A 17,847-nucleotide genomic window follows, 5' to 3' on the forward strand; every position below is an offset into this window, starting at 1 on the left:
AATGTAAGGTATGCATGTAGTACATATAATTCACAGCTCTTCATTCTCACTTATTCTTTCATATATTTCTGAGCCTTATTTCGCAGAGAAGCAGAACTGGTGGTAGCTTGGGAAGTGGGTGTTAGCTTCATCAGCTGTTTGTTTTGTTTTTTGGATGATTTCTGCTCTCTTTTCCAGCCATCACAGCTATAGAGGACGATAGATGAATTTTGTTTAAAATAAATAACCAGGGACACGATGTTCCATAGGTGGGCCTTAATTGCACCAAATAATGATGTCACTACACGGTTTGCTCCTTCTTTCTTAATAGCTGACTCATTTTGTAAAAAAAACTATTGGTGTATCGGTTTGTCAAACTTGTGTGCAATAGCAGTTGCTGCCCTAGTACTCTGCAGACCTGTTAAATTGCCTTAGGCGAATTGGAGTTGGAGTCATATATCCAAACTCCCTCTTACCCCGTATTGAAAATCAGTGGACTTTTATATGCAGTGAACTAAAGCTACACAGTTATTTAAGGATAGCCCTTACAGATAAAGTATAAAAAGCCAGTCTGTGTCCAAAATGTGTTCAGTGAAAGTCAGCTGCTATCATAAAACAGCAAGAAACAAAAACTTCTCCAACAAACATTGTATAAAGCATACTATGTAATCCTCAAAAAGAATTACCTTCTGTGACACTGATAGAATATATGGACTACAAAACAGTGTAAACAACGTGATGTTGTCTTGTGATGATGCCGTATAGCCATCTGCCTGTAGAGGTTTAATGAATAGAGGGCAGTTTTGGACAAGGTGGAGCCAATACTCTGTAGTCCTCTGCTGCCCGCCTAAAAAGTAAATGGAAGGACTCCAGTGCTGCAGAGCAGGCAAAAAAGTGTGGTTTGTAGGGGATTTAACGGCGATGTGCTGAGGGGAATTCTCACACATCCTAAAGCTGCTTTCTGCTGCTTCCATGAGGCACTGAGGAGCAGCCTGAAAAAACAATGCCCTCCCTCTAAAATGTTGGCACAGGGTCACAATGTGGGATAAAGGGGTGTTAGGGTGAGTGTTTTAAAATGGTTTAGAAAAGCTGTGTAATGACAGTAGCCCACTGAGCTGTTACAGTTTGCATCCAAGACACAGTAAGTTTGTTGTGACCTGCTGTCTTGAAGGCCTGAAGGAATTAATAGGGGAGGAATCTGAGGAATTAATGAAATTAATGACATGTAGATTGAGTTGTGTATATAGTAGTATAAACACTCTTTCTGATGGGCTTGTCGAAACACCAAAGTCAAATAAAAATGCTGGTACGCTAATTATCAGCTTGAAATAGGCCATGAGTCCTAAAAAGGCCTTTGTTAAGAGTATTACATTAGTTTAGTTCATATTCCCACTTAGTTGTTAGGAGATATATATATGTATATGTATATATATATATATATATAAAGGTATACAAAAGCCAAATAAGATAAAAAATAATTATAGAAAGAATTATAAACGTAACTTGCTGGATAGATCCTAGTTTGTTCTGAGGTGTTCTCGGGTGTTCAGTTGAACATAAATCCTTTGAATCTACTTTGTGAAGTCAGCGTAACAATTTGTGGTACCTTTAGTCAGTTTGCTTAGTTTCTGAGCATGTCTCTACAGCAACAAACGGGTAATAATATATGTATTCCCTCAGAAGATAGTGAGGTTTAATGTCACTGAAGTTGCATAAGACCATGTAAATTTGAAGCACTGGATGAGGCAGGGGAGGTATGCGGCCTAAAATCTGAACTCCGCCAGCAAAAGCGAAGAGCCTTCAGTCAGTGTTTACAGCTGCTGAGGAAATCTAGCAAGTGTGAATAAACTAAACGGTATTTTTCATTGAGGAAAAAGAGTGTAGGTATCCATTTTCTTGCAGTTCTGTTAAAGAGCAGGATTTGTGCTTAGCTCTCCCCTCAGCCTGGAGCTCAGTGGGCCAGCAGAGCAGATCTGAGGCTCTGTGCGACTTTGCTGATACTCCAGACAATCCAGTTTCTTCCCCATCCTTCAGAAACAACCAAGCAAAAGTCCTAGTCCTTTTGCTGAGAAAAGTGTGAGGTTTAAGAGTGAATTCAGAATTTTTTAATTTAATGAGACAATATGGCATGCATCAGAAAACACGTTTAAGCTGTGCTGTTTGCAGCTTTGGGAGTAAAGCAGGTCCTGGTTGTAAAAGCCGTCTGTAGGTGACAGTGATTTCCTGCACGGCACTCCGCTTCAGCTCAGCCAAGATCAGGCCAGAAGCTTTTAGAGAGGTACGTTGCTAACTGCATAAAGGAGTTAGCTGGATTCAGGGAGCTGCCATTATGCAGAGGCTGCAGGGGAGGGCGGAGGAGCAGGAAGGCCTGCTGAAACTAACCCAGAGCTCTGGGCGACTGGCAAGGCATGAAGGAGGGTGGTGGTTCCTCTTGGGAGATGTCTTACGCATGTCTCTGCAAACAGGTCCCTACAGGCTGTGGCAACACGCAGTACTGGATGTGAAGGCCTTCCAGGCACACAAACCTTTTTCACGGGGCAGGGTAGCACAAGGGTGCTGCAGTGCAAATTTTGAAGGTTACGTTTGGGTTGGCTGCGGTCCTTGTTCCCAGAGGAGGAAAGGCTAAAGACCTCAGGCTATCTCTGGGTGGTAGCTGTTTCAACTTGAAGGCATGTAGCTGCTTGAGAACAGCATGCTTTTGTTTTGGTTTGTTTCTTTTTTTTTCCTTTTTTTTTTTTTTTCCCCTCCTGGTGAAGCTTTATTAATTTATTATGATTATTTTTAAGCAATTGGTGAAGATATGAATATGCACTTTACTTCTCCAGAAGGTTTATGGAACAGAATTGCATAATTTTGTACTTTTCCTATGCAAAGCAGAATAAATCGGATGTAAATCCAGTGGCCAGTTTTTGAAAGATTCCTTGGTTTCTTCCAACCCCTATTTATACCCAATGAAATCCAGTGCCTATAAAATGACCTCTGCTGCCATGAATTGCCTTACTGAGGGAGGAAAGAGAAAAAACTTGGGTAGAGATGCTGTGGCAAAGCGTGAGCTGGAAGTCCTTTTCCTAGGAGCTCTAATATGGTTGCAGCTAGCAATAATGTGTCCTGAGGAACAGGTCTATAATCATCCTTCTTTTTAAAAGGTGCTCGTGAGCATTCTAGAAAATCATTACTTTCTTGTTTTCATGCTGTTAGACTGCTTGAATAACCTTTTTTTTTTTCCTGGATGTGATGCAGCTGAAAATAGGTACAGATGAAATTCCACTGAGGCAAGGCCAACACTTGTTGCAAGATTGCTTATAGGATTAGGCAGCATTTCTCCATAGGCTTTCAGTGGTTTGTGTATGTGTGTATTATCTGTTGTTCAGGGAATTATGCCAAATTCTGGTGACATTGGTTGAGAATATGAATCCTAAAACAACTCTCAGTACCGAGGCCTTGTCTTTGCCTTTAGTCAGGCTAGCTGCTAGGCCTTTCTCTCTGAAAACATCCACCTGCTTCACTCCAATGCTCACATCTCCATTCCAGCCTCTCTCTCTGTTGTGTATAAATAACCTTTTATTTCAACTGGTTAGCGACAATTGTTAAACACAGGCACTTGCCTGTTGTTTATTTTGTTCTTTCTTTGCTATTACGATTTTACTACAACATGTAAAATTACCTTTGAATAAATATTTTTGTTGTTTAGGCCTTGATTAAATACCAAAGGCAGTGTTTGGCTTTGAGCATATGAATTTCATTTGTTAAAAAGTTTTTTGCTTGTGATGGCTGGGCTCTGTAGAGTGCTTGGTGTTATCTTCATTCTTCCCCACAGAAATATGATGTGCTGGGGCTGGTGGCCAGCTCAACTTGGGAGTCCAGAACCCCTAATGGGAAGAGTAAGGGCTAGGTGTGAGGATTTGCTTTGGTTTGAGAAGATAAGGTGCTGTTGGATTTTCCACTTGTATTTGGTTTGTATGAGTCAAAATGGTTTATGTTTTATGAGTGAAAATATATGCGTGTATTTAATCTCATATCATAGTAATAGTTGTGATGTAAATATGTTTGGTTTGGTCCTGGAGCTCAGAATTGTCTCAATAGTGCAGAAGCTTTTCATCAGAGAAGGGGGATAAGCCCTTACCAAGCACCACTGCAGTAGTTAGTTTATAGTGCCCAGTAGCTGTGGGCACTTGAAACTCTCTCTTTAAAACTCTGATTTTGTTTAGAAGCTCTTAGTGTTGCAGTTTAGGCTTTGCCTCTTACTGCCTGTAATTCCCTAATTTCACTGAAAATGCTCAGTTTTATGAAAGTTTTCTTCCTTGTGAATATTAGGTACAAGTCCTGTTGAGCTTGTTAACAACTCTGCACAGCTTTTGTAGCAAATGGCTACTGATGCTGGAAAAAAAAAATCTCTCTGAAGAAACAGAAGTCAAAGAAAAAGCTAATTCAGTCTGTAGCCCAGTTGAAGATCACAAGTACCCTGCTCTTTGACGACAGTCTTTGGTAATTTAGGGTTCTTCCTCTGGACAGACTGCTGCCAGTCTCAGAGAGCTGTAGCAGGTTCCCAAGGAGAAGGCTGCGGTTCTCACAGCTGTTTGAAGCATGCTGCCCTCACCCCACTTTTCTCACTGTTCCCTTTTTCTGTTTCCAGGATTGCTGCCTGCCCCATCTGGCTTTGTGGTATTGCTTGGTGTGCTTTCCTTCCGCTAGTGCATACACAGTAGCCACTGTTGTTTTGACCCGTTGCTGAACGCCTCACCAAAAGCTCCGGGCTTCAGGGAAAGGGAGAGGTGCCTTCCAAAGGACTGGTGTGAAGAGTAGCTGGGGAGCAGTAAAATTTCCCTCCCTTCTCCTCCAGCATGCTGAGTCAGCATCTACCGAATGTCACTCTTACTTCGTGCTCTCTAGCGACATTGCTTGAGTACAGTGAAAACCACAAATACATGGGCTAATAAGGGCAGAGTGTTCTTGTGTTTGCTTCTCCAACTCAATAGGAAGCCTTTAATAAGAGTTTTCCTAAATACCGTTGCTTGCGAAAAGGGGAATTCTGCTCTATTCTTTTAACAAACAGCCATTTCATGAGAGGTTGTTTTTTTTTCCTCCTCTCTCGGTACATTCCAGAAGACTTTATACCTTTGCTGGTTACTGATTGATAGTTCTGCACTGAGCTCCCTTTAATTTTGCAATAAACTAACAAGGAGACTGAGACCACAAGTTTACAGAAAATGACTTATTTACTCAACGGGATTTACAAGGACAACAAAGTCAGATTTAGTAGTTCCAGTGTGGTCCTAGGAAGGGCAGGACGAGTACTTGAAAAATTGTACTGTATAAATAATCAAACAAAAAATAGTTTGCTTATTCTTCTGTGTGAAGCAGTCATATTTCAGTTCCTAGGCCAACTTTAGCCCAGGACCTGCAAGGACTTTCAGCATATGCAAGAACTACACTATTCTCAACAAACATGGGTGCTGGAAACTTAGGTATCTTAAATAAGTGTTTTTATTTTTCTTTTGTGCCTCCAGAAAATTGGCACCTGCTAAAGTCACACCAGTGGAAGGAGATTCTCTGTTCACCATGACATGTAAGGTTTCAAGAGATTATAAAAATAAAGGTGTTGACTTCTGGATTAATCTTGGAATTAACAACTGTTTGTCTGAAACAAGAACACTATTTTCCTGGAGAAACTAGTGTTTCTATTCCTATAAAAATGAGGGAGATCATAAGAGGAGTCAGGAATTTTCTCAGGTGTCTAAAATTAGGAACTTGAAAGTGTGTTCCCCCTATTTCTTTGTGTTTCTCTCCAAGTTTTCTAAGTGTAAGGAAAAGTGTTCTTGCTATTTCTAATAGTTACAAGGGGTTACTTTACAATCTAAGGTTGGTATGCTGATTTTGGGACCGTAAACAAACTTTCTCATAAGATTGGGAAATTGTATCAGTCAATTGTGTGGTATTTTAAGTAACACTTTTTTTTTCCTATAAATCATTCTGAAATTTGAATCTGAGTGAATTTCTACAGTGTAATTCTGTCAGAATTTGAAAGCTGAGAACTGATTTTTCACCAGCTTTACCAGCTGCAAGTGAATATGCTAAAAGGTGTAAGACAGTAGTTCACTGAATTCCACAGGAAACTGAGTGGGACAAGTTTTCAGTGTTACAGGGTTATATAGCTGACCTTTTGGTCTTTTTTCTTTTAGCAGTAGAGGGTGTTTTCCATTCATTTGCACAATCATGGGCTGAAGAAGCTCTATATTCTTCATTCATCACAGGCTAAAAACAGAAAGCAGTAACAAAATCTCCTTACCTGTTGCACGTGTCAGGCCTCAGTTGTGCATAGAGAGGTATTATGGTTTTTTTGTGACTCTTAGTCCCATAGAAGTAATGAAAGTACCTCTGATAATGAAAATATTTTGTTCCATTAATGCTGAAAATAGGAGCTGCTATTAAAATACTAAGTATTTTAATACGGTAAAGTTGCTGCATGATATTTTAATGTTCTCAGTGTTGATTGTTCTGCTGAAAGAAAATAAACTCATGACTGGCATTGCACCTGTGGAATAAGTGGAAGCTATGCTTGGCTGGTAATAATGTCCAGTATCTGTCAAAAGGAACCACAACAGAGGCAACTTTTCCTTACCTACTTAGACTGTGGATTTGGCAGGTCTCCTGTACTAAACAGGGTAAATCTGATCTGTATTTCAATGGCAGATCTCCAAGGAAAAGTTGAGGAAGTGCTACCGCTAATTCAGTGCAAGGCACTCTTTCTAGTAAATCTGTTTGGACTTGTGACCCCAGACTGTTTCCAGGCACTGTTTAGCATTGAGAGGTGGTTTCTTTCAAGTGTGGCATCTAGCAGACCAAAGGAAAATATTCTAACCCTCACTCACCTAATGCTGGTTATTTGTAAGATAATGAGTTCCTAAGATCAGAACTGAGCACTGCGTGAGATTCAGCTGGTTCTCTCCGTGCACAAAGCACAGAATCACAGAATGGCTTGGGTTGGAAGGGACCTTTACAGACCCTCTAGTTCCAGCCCCCTGCCATGGGCAGGGACACCTCCCGCTAGGCCAAAGCCCCATCCAGCCTGGCCTTGAACACCTCCAGGGATGGGGCATCCACAGCTCCTCTGGGCAACCTGCTCCAGTGCCTCATTGCCCTCTGAGTAAAGAATTTCCTCCTAACATCTGATCTAAATCTCCCCTCTTCTAGTTTAAAACTGTACTCATGAGGAAGACACACAGCTGTTTCACTCCTTATCTCCTTTGTTTACCTGTGCATTTTCTCCATATCACACTTGGGCTTAACAGTTTCCTCAAACACCTATTTATAATTCTCTGAATATATTTCATTCCATTTCAAAGGATAGCCATATGTCCATTTCAAAGCAATGGAGTTTAAACACATCTTTCAGGTTGGTGAAGGAGACTTCGGATAAAAGCTAATATGTTCTTTAGATGTGATGCTGGGAAGCACATGGTAACAGCATTCAGGGCCTCAAAGTGAATGTAGGATTGGAGACTGATGAAAACACAGGACTTTGTGTGCCACTATTCACTGCCAAAGTATTGCCGACCAAAGTTTTACTCTGGGAAAAATGAAAGAAATCTTAGCAATTTCCAGTAAGGGGACATAATTGGATTTTTGCACCTTTAATAAAAGATACATGTATTAGGAGGAGTTTTCTAAATCTGACTGCCTTGATATTTTTCTTTGGAGATGGAGGTGAGTAAAGGCCTGCTTTTCTCCTTTTGTTAGCAACCTGTAGCTTGTGTTTGAGCCAGGGTTTGGAGCACTCTGCACACCTGCGGAGTGAGATTCAAACTGTATTATGCTAGGTGCACAGAAACGAATATTGGTTGATGATACAGGAATGCACGGCTGCACCCGATGGAAGAATTCTGGAGTAAATGAGGCTGCAGAAGTGTGACGAAATTTAACGCCACATTTAGTGCTTAGCTAACAGCCCCTTGATTTGTACTTATAGGAGAAGTGAATCTCTCTGTAGGCTCTGCAGACTTGCAGAAATGAAGAATAATTTTCAGTAAATTCCAAAATAAGCATTCAGCACATGCATATGGCTTCATCTTAGAGGAAGTGTGCACGTTTTTTAACTGTACCTTTTTTAAGACACTTTCAAATGGCGTAACAAGGTGTCTGGACTTTGTTAGTGTTGAATGGATATTGAAGGACACATCGGAAGTTGAAGAGTAAGTTCAGAGATGTAGCTTGGGTTAAACATAAAGAGTGAAGAAAACTTACGCTCCTACAGCTATCAGGGCTGTGGAGATCCCAGCTGAAAAGGAAGCCAAAAAATCTGAAAGATTAAAAAAAAAAGTTGAATTATTCTCCTTGTTCATTTTTATTTTTGAAGTGTGTAGAATGAGCTTCTTTTGAAGGAGAGCAACATAAAGTCCAAGTTGTTTAGGATTTGTTGTTGTTCTTTAAGGAAGATCCTTAAATATGGTATCGTTCCTTTACTATGTGGTGCATAAATAACATACATGGTGGCACAGTGTAAGATTATCTTGGCAAAGGCATAGGATGACTGCATTGCTTACAAAGCTTTTGACACATGTGAATAATGTGATCATTGCAAAAGTGTGCCAATGAAAACTTCATATCCCACCACTATGTACGTGCATATAAGTTTTTGTTAGCGTGTTCTTCTTCAGCATGTTTCTTAGTACCTGATCGGGGAAAGCTCTCAGTGTTGTGCCATATTGTTGTATCTTACGCCTGGCTGTCAGAATAGCCTCTAAGCTGTGGGTTTTGTGACACAGTGAAAATGAACAACTGCGAGCTGTTCAAAGGGAAAGGTCATGGATCCCATGCCTGTTCACAAGCAGAGGTGGGCAGGCTGGCGTGAGTGGGGAGGAAGAGTTGTGGTCTTGGTAAGGCTGCAGACTCCATCACATCCTTGGTAGCTCATGTCATGCTGCCTGGCAGAGACATGACGCCACCACTGTGGTTATGACTCTATGATCTGATACAACTTATGTGGCATCTTGAATTAAAAAAAGAAAATAGCGTGTCATATCATACTACTTATTGCTAAAGAGCAGGAGGAAGCCATGATCAGAGGGAGGTAGGAGCAACGGAGGAAAGAGCAGAGAAATTTGTCTTCCTTTTAGCCATGGCAAGCTGTTAGTTTATTCCAGTAGCATCATGAAACCGTATCCATAGCGTAGCATGCAGGATTCCAGTCTCCCTTCCTCCCATGTCAGATACAGCTGAAGACAGGCTGTTAAGTTCAAGGAGAACATGTCTGGAGTGGAGTATGTTCTAAGTAAAGACTAAGGACCATCTTGGTTCTTCGAAGAAAACAACAACAAAAAAACCACATGCATGTTTCTGCAGAAATTGCAGAAACTGCAGTGGCTTAGAGATCCTCAAAGCATTAAGAGGTAATTGAGATTATATGCTTTTCTATCTATGGAATTGATAGTGTTTGCTTTAATGTTTTCTGTTATTAGAAAAGAAGTACATGTTCAAAAGTGCAAGGGACTGCTTTTCTCTTGCAAGCAAGACTTTCGTTCATGCCATCAGAGAATTATATGTTTTTGTAGCACTGTGTGGGCAGTACCAGCTGTTGCTGTTTGCCAGAATCTTGTGATCCTGAAGAACATTGGACTACCATCCTGTGTGCAGATAGCCCTGTGAAATGTAGTACTCCTATGCTTCAGATCAATGGGATAGTATCACTACCACACCTTTTTTCATGGCACTGTGTTTCAGCCAAAGAAAGGAAGTGTATAAACTGTATAGAAAATACTTGAAAAATACATTTACCATTTGCCTTTAAAATTCCAGAGTTTTGGTTTTACTTAAAATTGGTCCTTTGGCCTTATAGGTGACCTAAAAAATTCTCAAAATATTATTCTCTCACTAGGTGCTTTTTTAAGGAGCATCACATTGTTTGTTGGAGAATGTTCTTCAGGACAGTAGTTTGATATTTATCTATCAGAATATGTTGTTTGGTATTTCATCTTTTTAACAATATCCCTTTTACTGCACATTTTTGCAGTTCTCTTCTAGTTACTGCAGGTAGTTCAATATTTTCTAAGCTGAATTTGCTGAAGGTCAGAGTAGGGGGTTGCCCACACACTGTGCCTGTGGGATTCCAGTCCTTGCCTGGGCTGCTCTCTGCCTTCCTGTAGCTATAAAAATTCATTTCCCTTCCCCCTCTCCCTATCTGTTTGCAGGTTATCTTGACGAATCAGATTACCACATCACTGAGCAATGGCCTTGCGATCCCAGCAGACCTGGTGTCTCCAGCTGATGATTTGTTCTTGTCTGAAGGTAAGAGATCCCTTCTATCAGAACTGAAACTCTATACTGACACAAATCCACATTGTAACTTGCAGTCTTCTGTTGATGTACAGGGGTCCAGGAGAGTCAGGTTATCAAGCCAAAGATAAAACCATGAGGAGATGAAATTATTTTTCAATTTCTTTGAAAATTAATTAAAAAAAAAAAAAAGAAAAAAGAGTGTATTAACGAAAAGAAACTGACCCTTTCTAAGGGGTGGGAATGGATTTTCAAGCTGTGTTCATTTCTGTAATATGTTCCTTAGCAGTCTACTTTCATTTACACAGCATTATTATACTTTCATTCACAGAGCATTATTTTTCTCCTTCTGGAGCTGGGACTAGCTTAAATACACAGGCTAGGCCACAATTTTAATCTTATTTAGTGATTATTGGTGATTCCAAAAAGAAACAGCTGGTCATAAAGGAAGGAGAGCACATAATCACTCCTGTCCCTTGCATTATATTTGTCCAGTTTTCAAGCACAGTGATTCAAACTGCAGCTGTCAATATTGCGTGAATGTAATATGAGCTTTTGTGTGATGCCATATACTACTTTACATCTTCATGTTTCTTTTGTTTCTGCAGAGAATTAGAGACAAGTATCACACAAACACACACACACATTTTGCGGGTAGTAGTGAGGACTTACTGTGCAAAGTATAAAAGATACTGAATCAAGGCTTGCAATGTAATACAATTTCAGCTTTTCCCACTTGAATAATCAGAGTGCCCTCAGAGACAGATATAGAGTTTTCTTATTTAGACTTAAATTCAACTATAGGCCAAAACGTATGATGATAAGCAATGCTCACCTTTCCTGCAAAGACATGATAAATGCATGGGGAATTTCTACTTTATGTAATATGGTTATTTCCCCTCTTTCTCTCCTTGGTGAGCTTTCTGGTTCTGGTCAGCTTATCTTTGTTCTGGATGATCAGAGCTGTCCTTAATGCAATGACTTAATGCAAGAACAGCTTGGTGGCAAAAACAATTAAGCAGTGGTAAAAATGGCATTATTCTGCAACTCATTTCAACAGACAAGAGGAAGAGGTTGAATATGTATTAAACAGAATGTGAAAGAGCAGCAAATAACTCCAGTGTAATGTCTTGACACTGACTGATGTGTTCACTTCATAATTTTGTCAATAGGAGTGCTTGGGCAAAGCATGGTCCATTAAATCATTTTGAAACTGTGCTTCTGGCTTTTGTTGGCTCCATCCATTGACAAGACATCACTGAAGTTCGTTGCTTGAGTATCTCGCTCCCTACCTCTGTCAAAGAGTTGAAATTTGGTAACTATATTTGGAAGAGGAAGACATAATTTTTCATCTTTATTATTTCCTTCTTGGCATGAATATGTTACACATTGCCTCATTAAATACTTGAGATCATGGCAGTTGTGCTTTAATTTGTCCTCTGGAATTGCTGTGTATGAGCTTCCTCAGAAAAGGAGAGCATAGGTAACTCTGAAGTAGAAGTATTAACAAAATATATACTCAGCAACACATACTTTCTCTTGTGGTTAAAATATTTTGAAGAGTCTTTGGAAAAAGTTGTAATCCTTTGAAATTTGCCTGCAAATATCAGAAATGTGCAGTGCTGTGTATAAGCCATAGTTCTGAAATCGTGACTGTGTAAGAGATGGTATGATGATTTTCATAGCAATTACAGCTTATTAATGAAGGTACCATGTTGTTTCTGAACTCTCTACCACCATTATTTTTCAACTTTTAACCCAAAAATGAGTGCAAATGTGTTAGTTGCCTCTGTGTGTGTTGTTTACTTTGTTTTTCTCGTTCCTTGGTTTTAATTAAGCATCTGAAGTGGTAAAACATGCCAGCACGGCACTTTTTAAAAATGGAAGTTGTTTGGCCTTCCAAGGCTGGACAAGAATGGCACAGCAGTGGTGCAAGCTCCTTCAGTAATTCAAGTTTTATCAAGGGATTGCAAGGGTGTTCAACTTCTTTTCCTCCTCTCCCCTCCTTTCTGTTTCCATCAGCTAACAGAGGTGGTATTTACCAGCTGTGTTGTATAACGGGAGAGCACAGTACATCTCCATACCACGAGGTTTTTTCCTCCCATCTTTCTCATCCATAATGTAGTTGCTTCTGGATTGCCAGTTTGCTTCAGTTTTAACCCATGCTGTCTACCTATGAGAAAAAAAAAAACGTAATTTCAAGCCCATTCAACATTTGTTCTCCATGTTTATAATGCTTTCAAAAGTGTGGCCAGTGTTTTTCTTTTTAACATTAGCGTGTTGACCTGTCCTGAGAAAATCCCCCCTAATTTATTTCATATTGACTATCAAACAGCCTGAGAGTAGTAATATGTTAATCTTCTGACAGTCTTGCATACTTTAAGATTCCATAATGAATTCATCTTCCAGGGTTGGAGTGACATTCATAGTATTTACTCCTGTTTTACAACTGTGCAGGAAAGAGTTGTTGGTGAGTAGTCCATGCACACAAAGAGAATATGTTGCAGTCAGGAATAGAAGCCAGATTCATGACTGGGTTCTTACCTCATTCTTCCTTTTCACTCATCACCAACTTAAGCTGAATTTGAACCAGTGACCTAGATGTGAAAGGACCCGTAACACGTTATTAGTCCTGTAAGCAAATCAGACCTCTTGGTTTGTATATGTCTAACATGTTGTTTTAAACCTATCTGAAACCAGTTCTGTCATTGTAAATGGCTTGCTAAAAGGGTGATCTTTCTTAGACAGAGACAGAAATAAAAATTTCAAACTGAATGTGTTGTTGGAAAGAAATGGAATGTTGTAGTGGCTTTTGTTTTTGCTTCTGATTGTGCTTTGGAAGAGTATTTCGTGGGCTGTGTGTTAGATCAGGCAAGAAACCAAGGAAGCTGTTCACTTGATGTGTGACAAAGTTAATCTGATGAGCAAGCTGAAAGGACGTTGTCAAGCTGCTTCAGGCTCAAAGTTTGTCGTCTTTAAAATTCTATTGTAATACATGAAAACTTGTGTCCTAAAAACATGTTAGATTTTTACGAGAATAATAAAGCCTGTATAAAAGCAGCACAGATCGTAAAATCTCACCACTTACATAGCAACGTAAGAGCTGTTGAACTGTGCTTGGTTTTACTCATTGCAGGAAAATGTTATGTCCAGCTAAATTCCCAGATCTGTGCATACATCTGCTTCAAGACAGAAAAAATGCTTAGTTTGCTGCAAATAAATGTGGAATAAAATAGAAAAGTTTTTGTACCTATGGACTGAGTCCTGGCGTTCATTTGGCCTTTACATATTTTCCAGATTATTATCCGAAGTTCAGTAAGACATATTTTTTTTCTTCAGCTCAAAAAGTCTCAGGCATGTATGGTTGTCACCTCTCTAGAAGACAAACTCAGTTTTTATTTGTAGCCATACCATTCTTACATATCCTGTCATCATAGGGGATAGACTGGATGGAGCACGATGTGGATGCTGCTCTTTGCATTTCATGCTTGCTTTATGGAATAGCTTTTTAGCCATTTCAGTAAAAGACAAGTTTGAGAAGCCTCAAGGTTATTTTAAGTTGTTCAGAGATGGTCAGACCAGCCCACAACTAGGCTTCAAAATGTGGCCTAAAGAATTAAAACTTCATTATTTAAATATATAACAATTACCCCTTACCCCCAAGTTAAAATAACCATCTCTTTAACAATTAGAGAGATTTAAGCTGCATTAGTCTAAAGGATTAAGCCATTATTTGTGGCTGTGACTGTACTATTTTTATTTCTGTAAAGTTCATGTGACTGGATTTTACCTAATGTAGAGGATCTTTAGAAATGAATTCTCAGACAGTTTGATTGCTAGCTGGGAGGCAAATTTTCTGTGTTTCCTAAGTGTTTTTCTTGGAAAAATCAGGTTGAGCAAAGTAACTCAAATTGTAAAGTGGTACAAAAGGATAGCACAGTGTGACCTACTTGAGGTCCCTCTAGTCCACCAGTGCCTGTCCTGTTAATACATCTGCCAGCTGCAAGCTTACGGTTCCTCTTGCAGGCATTGAAGACGAGCCTCATCTTTCTCAGAAAAAGGTCAGGAGAGTGTTGGCATGAACAAGAACAGAGTCCTCCTCCCAGCACGCACAAATGTAAGGCAAAAAGGGAAATTCTGTCTCAAGCTTCTTCAGCCTCAGCTAGCACTTTCAAATATTTATTTGGAAAAGTCAGAATTATTTTGTGTTTAAAATTGTCTGTAAACTTGTGCTAGCTCTGGGGAGGCCAGTTTTTGGTCTTCTGCCATTTGTGTTCATCAAGCAGTTTGTCATAGCACTGTATATTTTTAATGCACAATTTGAGCAATGAGTTTAGTCTGACCTTTTCATCTTTGTTGCTGTGATCCTGAGTTCTTTTAAGCTGTTGAGCAGAAATAGTCTTTTGTGTCATGGAGACTGAAGAAAACTAAGCTACCATAATATCGTCCACCCACAGGGTTTTCCTACTTCTGATCATGGGATTTTAGTCTAGGGGGCAGAAGGTTTGAAGCTGGAATGTTTGAATTCTATTCTTTGCTTTGCTCTTGCTCTGCCAGGTTGTGGTTGTAACATTTTACTCTTCAGGCCTTGGTTTACCAGTTTTAGATGATGTAGGGATATATTCTTTGCAACTTTTTTTTTTGATGTATTTCAAGATATTCCCATTGGGAAAGTAATAAGTTGACCTGCTGTTCACCTCAGAGTAAGACCAGTTCTGTAGTTTATTACTTATCTCCTTTCAAATCCCTTTTTTCGGTCCTGGTGCTGAAAGGAGAGATAACACTGAAGGAATTACCACGAGAAGTGAGGGGCCCCCAAAAATAGGAGTCTGTTGTTTGTTTTTTTTTTTTATTTATTGATTGATTTATGTGTACACTTATGTTTAAGGTTGGACCTGCAACTGACTTAATAAAAATCAAAAAGAATATTCTGTGAGAACCCTAATATACCTGTTTTGTGGGAACTTTGAACTGACAAACAGAGCAGCTGTTAAACAAGTTTCTAAAATGCTTCCTCCTTGTAGTTTTACAGCTAATGCAGAATAATTCGTGTCTTAGTGAAGTGTTCCAGCATGATATGAATTTAAGTAAAAATGTCATAGCACTTTGACATGTTTTAAGCCTGTAATGTTTTAACTGCATGCTCTGTAAATGTATTGTAGGCTGATTAACACAATTTTGCTTGGTAGGAGGTAGTTTGTCTTGGATCAATGAAACACTGGTGTTATTTAAAAAAACAACTACTTTAATGAAATGATAAAATTCCTAAATTAATATCCTATCTTTTTAATAAAAATCCACTCTGATTTTTTGAGACCCCAAAATTTGGGAATAGTTACTAAAAACATTTTTGTTATCATTATGGAATAATCTGGAGGTGGGGAGATTGCTCGGCCTGTTCATGAATCTTGAGTGTAATTTGTGGTATGGTGGGAGAAAGGTCTTTAAACTGTGACCCCTTATGTAGACCCTATGAAGGTTAGAGAGTTTTTAATGTGCAGAAAAAAGCTATGAGTACAAATAACACTAGTGGTATTGCCAGATAATAGTTGGAATTCACCTCTCAAATCTGTATCTATGCATACTGACGAGTATGTTACCACCACTGATGTGCTTGTGTGAACCCAGAGGACTAAACCACATCTCTGAAAAGGTAATAGAGTTCTCTGTTTTGTGGTTTATCTTGATATACCCACTCATCCCAAGGCCAAGTTACCCTCCCACGCAGGGATAGCAGAGCCCAGCGAGTCCATCAGCCATGGGGCTGTGCCTCCAGGTCCGAGCCCTGGGTATCCATGACTTTAGTGTAGGAGTTGATCGAGTTACTCAACTCATTGGTTCCAGTTCATGTGAGCTGTAGTGGAACAGCTGGAGTTATTTTATTTCCTAATTCTTTAATGTGCTGCTGGACTTCATGTCTCAGCTGTCTTTTAATAAACTACCTTGGCATAGACCCTGTGATCCCTGTCAACAATGCTGTGGGAAGCCTTTTGTTCAGGCCGTTCTCTGCCTTTGAGTTACTTCTCCAGCTTCAAAAATCTCCAGAAAAAGATTGTAAGGCTCACATACACTGAAAGGTGAGAAATAAACTCTTCATTTACCTGGTAGGAGTCAGGATATGATGTAGCACTTAAGGATAGGTGAGAAATTGGCAGCAAAAAGAAAGAGTCATGTTGATAAATCTCATTGATACATGTAAGAGAGAAAAAAGAGCCTGCTCGAAATAATGATGTTTTATTCTTGTGCTTGGACTGTGTTCATGTTTCTGGTAACTGTGCTCCTCAGTGCTTCAGTGGAAGGAAAAAGTCCTTCTAGTTGTTGAGAATGCTTCAAGGAAGTGCACCATCATTATGGGGCCTGGGAGAAATGATATTAGCCATTAGGGGAAATGGTATTGTGATTGTTTCTGCATGATGCAGGGTTGCGGTGTATGGAGCAGTTAGATTTCACGATAACAGTGGTCATGTCAGCCTGTACTAATTTTGATGCTATATTTCAACAAGTGGGAAGTAGTGACATATAACATCCAGCCAAATTTTAACGGCTTTTTAATCAAAATATAAATCTCTCAGTAAAATGGTGTTACAGAGACTGTACATGTCTGTGGAAGTTTCAAGCTGAATGACACATGTAATCGCTTGATCTAGACTACGAAAGGGTTGAAAACTGTCAGCAGGAGCATTCAAAGGACTCTATATATCAGTTTAAGAGAATCTCTGTTCCTTCTTTCCTAATTGTTGTGATGATAGAATACCAAGTTTTACTGCTTTGTTGTGGTTTCTTTCTGAAGATGCGATATGACTGACAATCATTAATCTACAATTTGTAATCCAAAAACCCTTCAGGTGTATTTGCTGGGAATCACTCATCTATATCATCAGAAGCATGATAACAGAAGTGCTTACAGTCATAGCTGAGTGGTTAGAAGCTAGCACCTCTTGGTTGCTTACCTCAGCTGAGACAGTGCCAGACTAAGTACGTAGCACCTTCCAACGCAAAGTAAAATGCGTTTGCTTCAGAATTCTGTTTCCCAACACTAGTTTTTTCCTGTTTTCCTTTAACTGCAATAAATTGAGAGCCTGCACAGGTCAGCCACTGACTTTCATGGCATATAGCTGTAAAGCATTATAACAGGACTGCAATTTGCCATCTCTTTGTGCCCTAAAATGTTTTAAAATATTTCCCATTTTGTGCAGAATAGAAAAGATCAACTTGAATTTTCACTGTGGTCCTGCAAACCAATGGCTTAAATCAGGAACAGAAGATATGGTTTGGCTCTAGACTCATTCTGCAGCCCTGCATTGTACCCTAGTGTTGGTGGAACTGCTCCAAACGAACTTATCTTTCAAAATGCATTGTGAAAGTTATTCAAGGGTAGGTACAAGCTACACAGCACTGACCAGATGCACAGTGGTCAATTAAATTCTGCCCAATGCTGTTCTTAACTTACTGGATTCTCCTTAAATCTGTACAAACAGGCCAAGGCAAAATAAAATAAAAATTGAATCTTCGTTATGTAGTAGCAGTCGGTCCCATTTCTTGTGGAGTTTTACAGTACCAACAGTGGATCTCTCTTCTGGTGGGACTGGGAGAGATCTG

At 39.5% G+C, this 17,847-nt stretch overlaps 1 protein-coding gene across 13 annotated transcripts in view; it reads left to right on the forward strand.

Annotated features, from left to right (window-relative positions):
- The window catches only part of RAD51B (RAD51 paralog B), a 379,242-nt gene that overhangs the window by 161,645 nt on the left and 199,750 nt on the right, over positions 1-17,847 (forward strand). For all 13 annotated transcript variants that reach the window (XR_007708436.1, XM_035540069.2, XM_035540074.2 and 10 more), the window contains exon 8: positions 10,164-10,260. Coding sequence is in view for 12 of the 13 variants with exons in the window: in XM_035540069.2 (XP_035395962.1) it covers positions 10,164-10,260 (97 nt within the window). In the remaining variant the exon portion in view is untranslated. The remainder of the gene's footprint in view (positions 1-10,163; positions 10,261-17,847) is intronic.

The sequence above is a fragment of the Cygnus atratus genome, chromosome 5, assembly GCF_013377495.2.
Source record: "Cygnus atratus isolate AKBS03 ecotype Queensland, Australia chromosome 5, CAtr_DNAZoo_HiC_assembly, whole genome shotgun sequence".
NCBI lineage: Eukaryota > Metazoa > Chordata > Aves > Anseriformes > Anatidae > Cygnus > Cygnus atratus.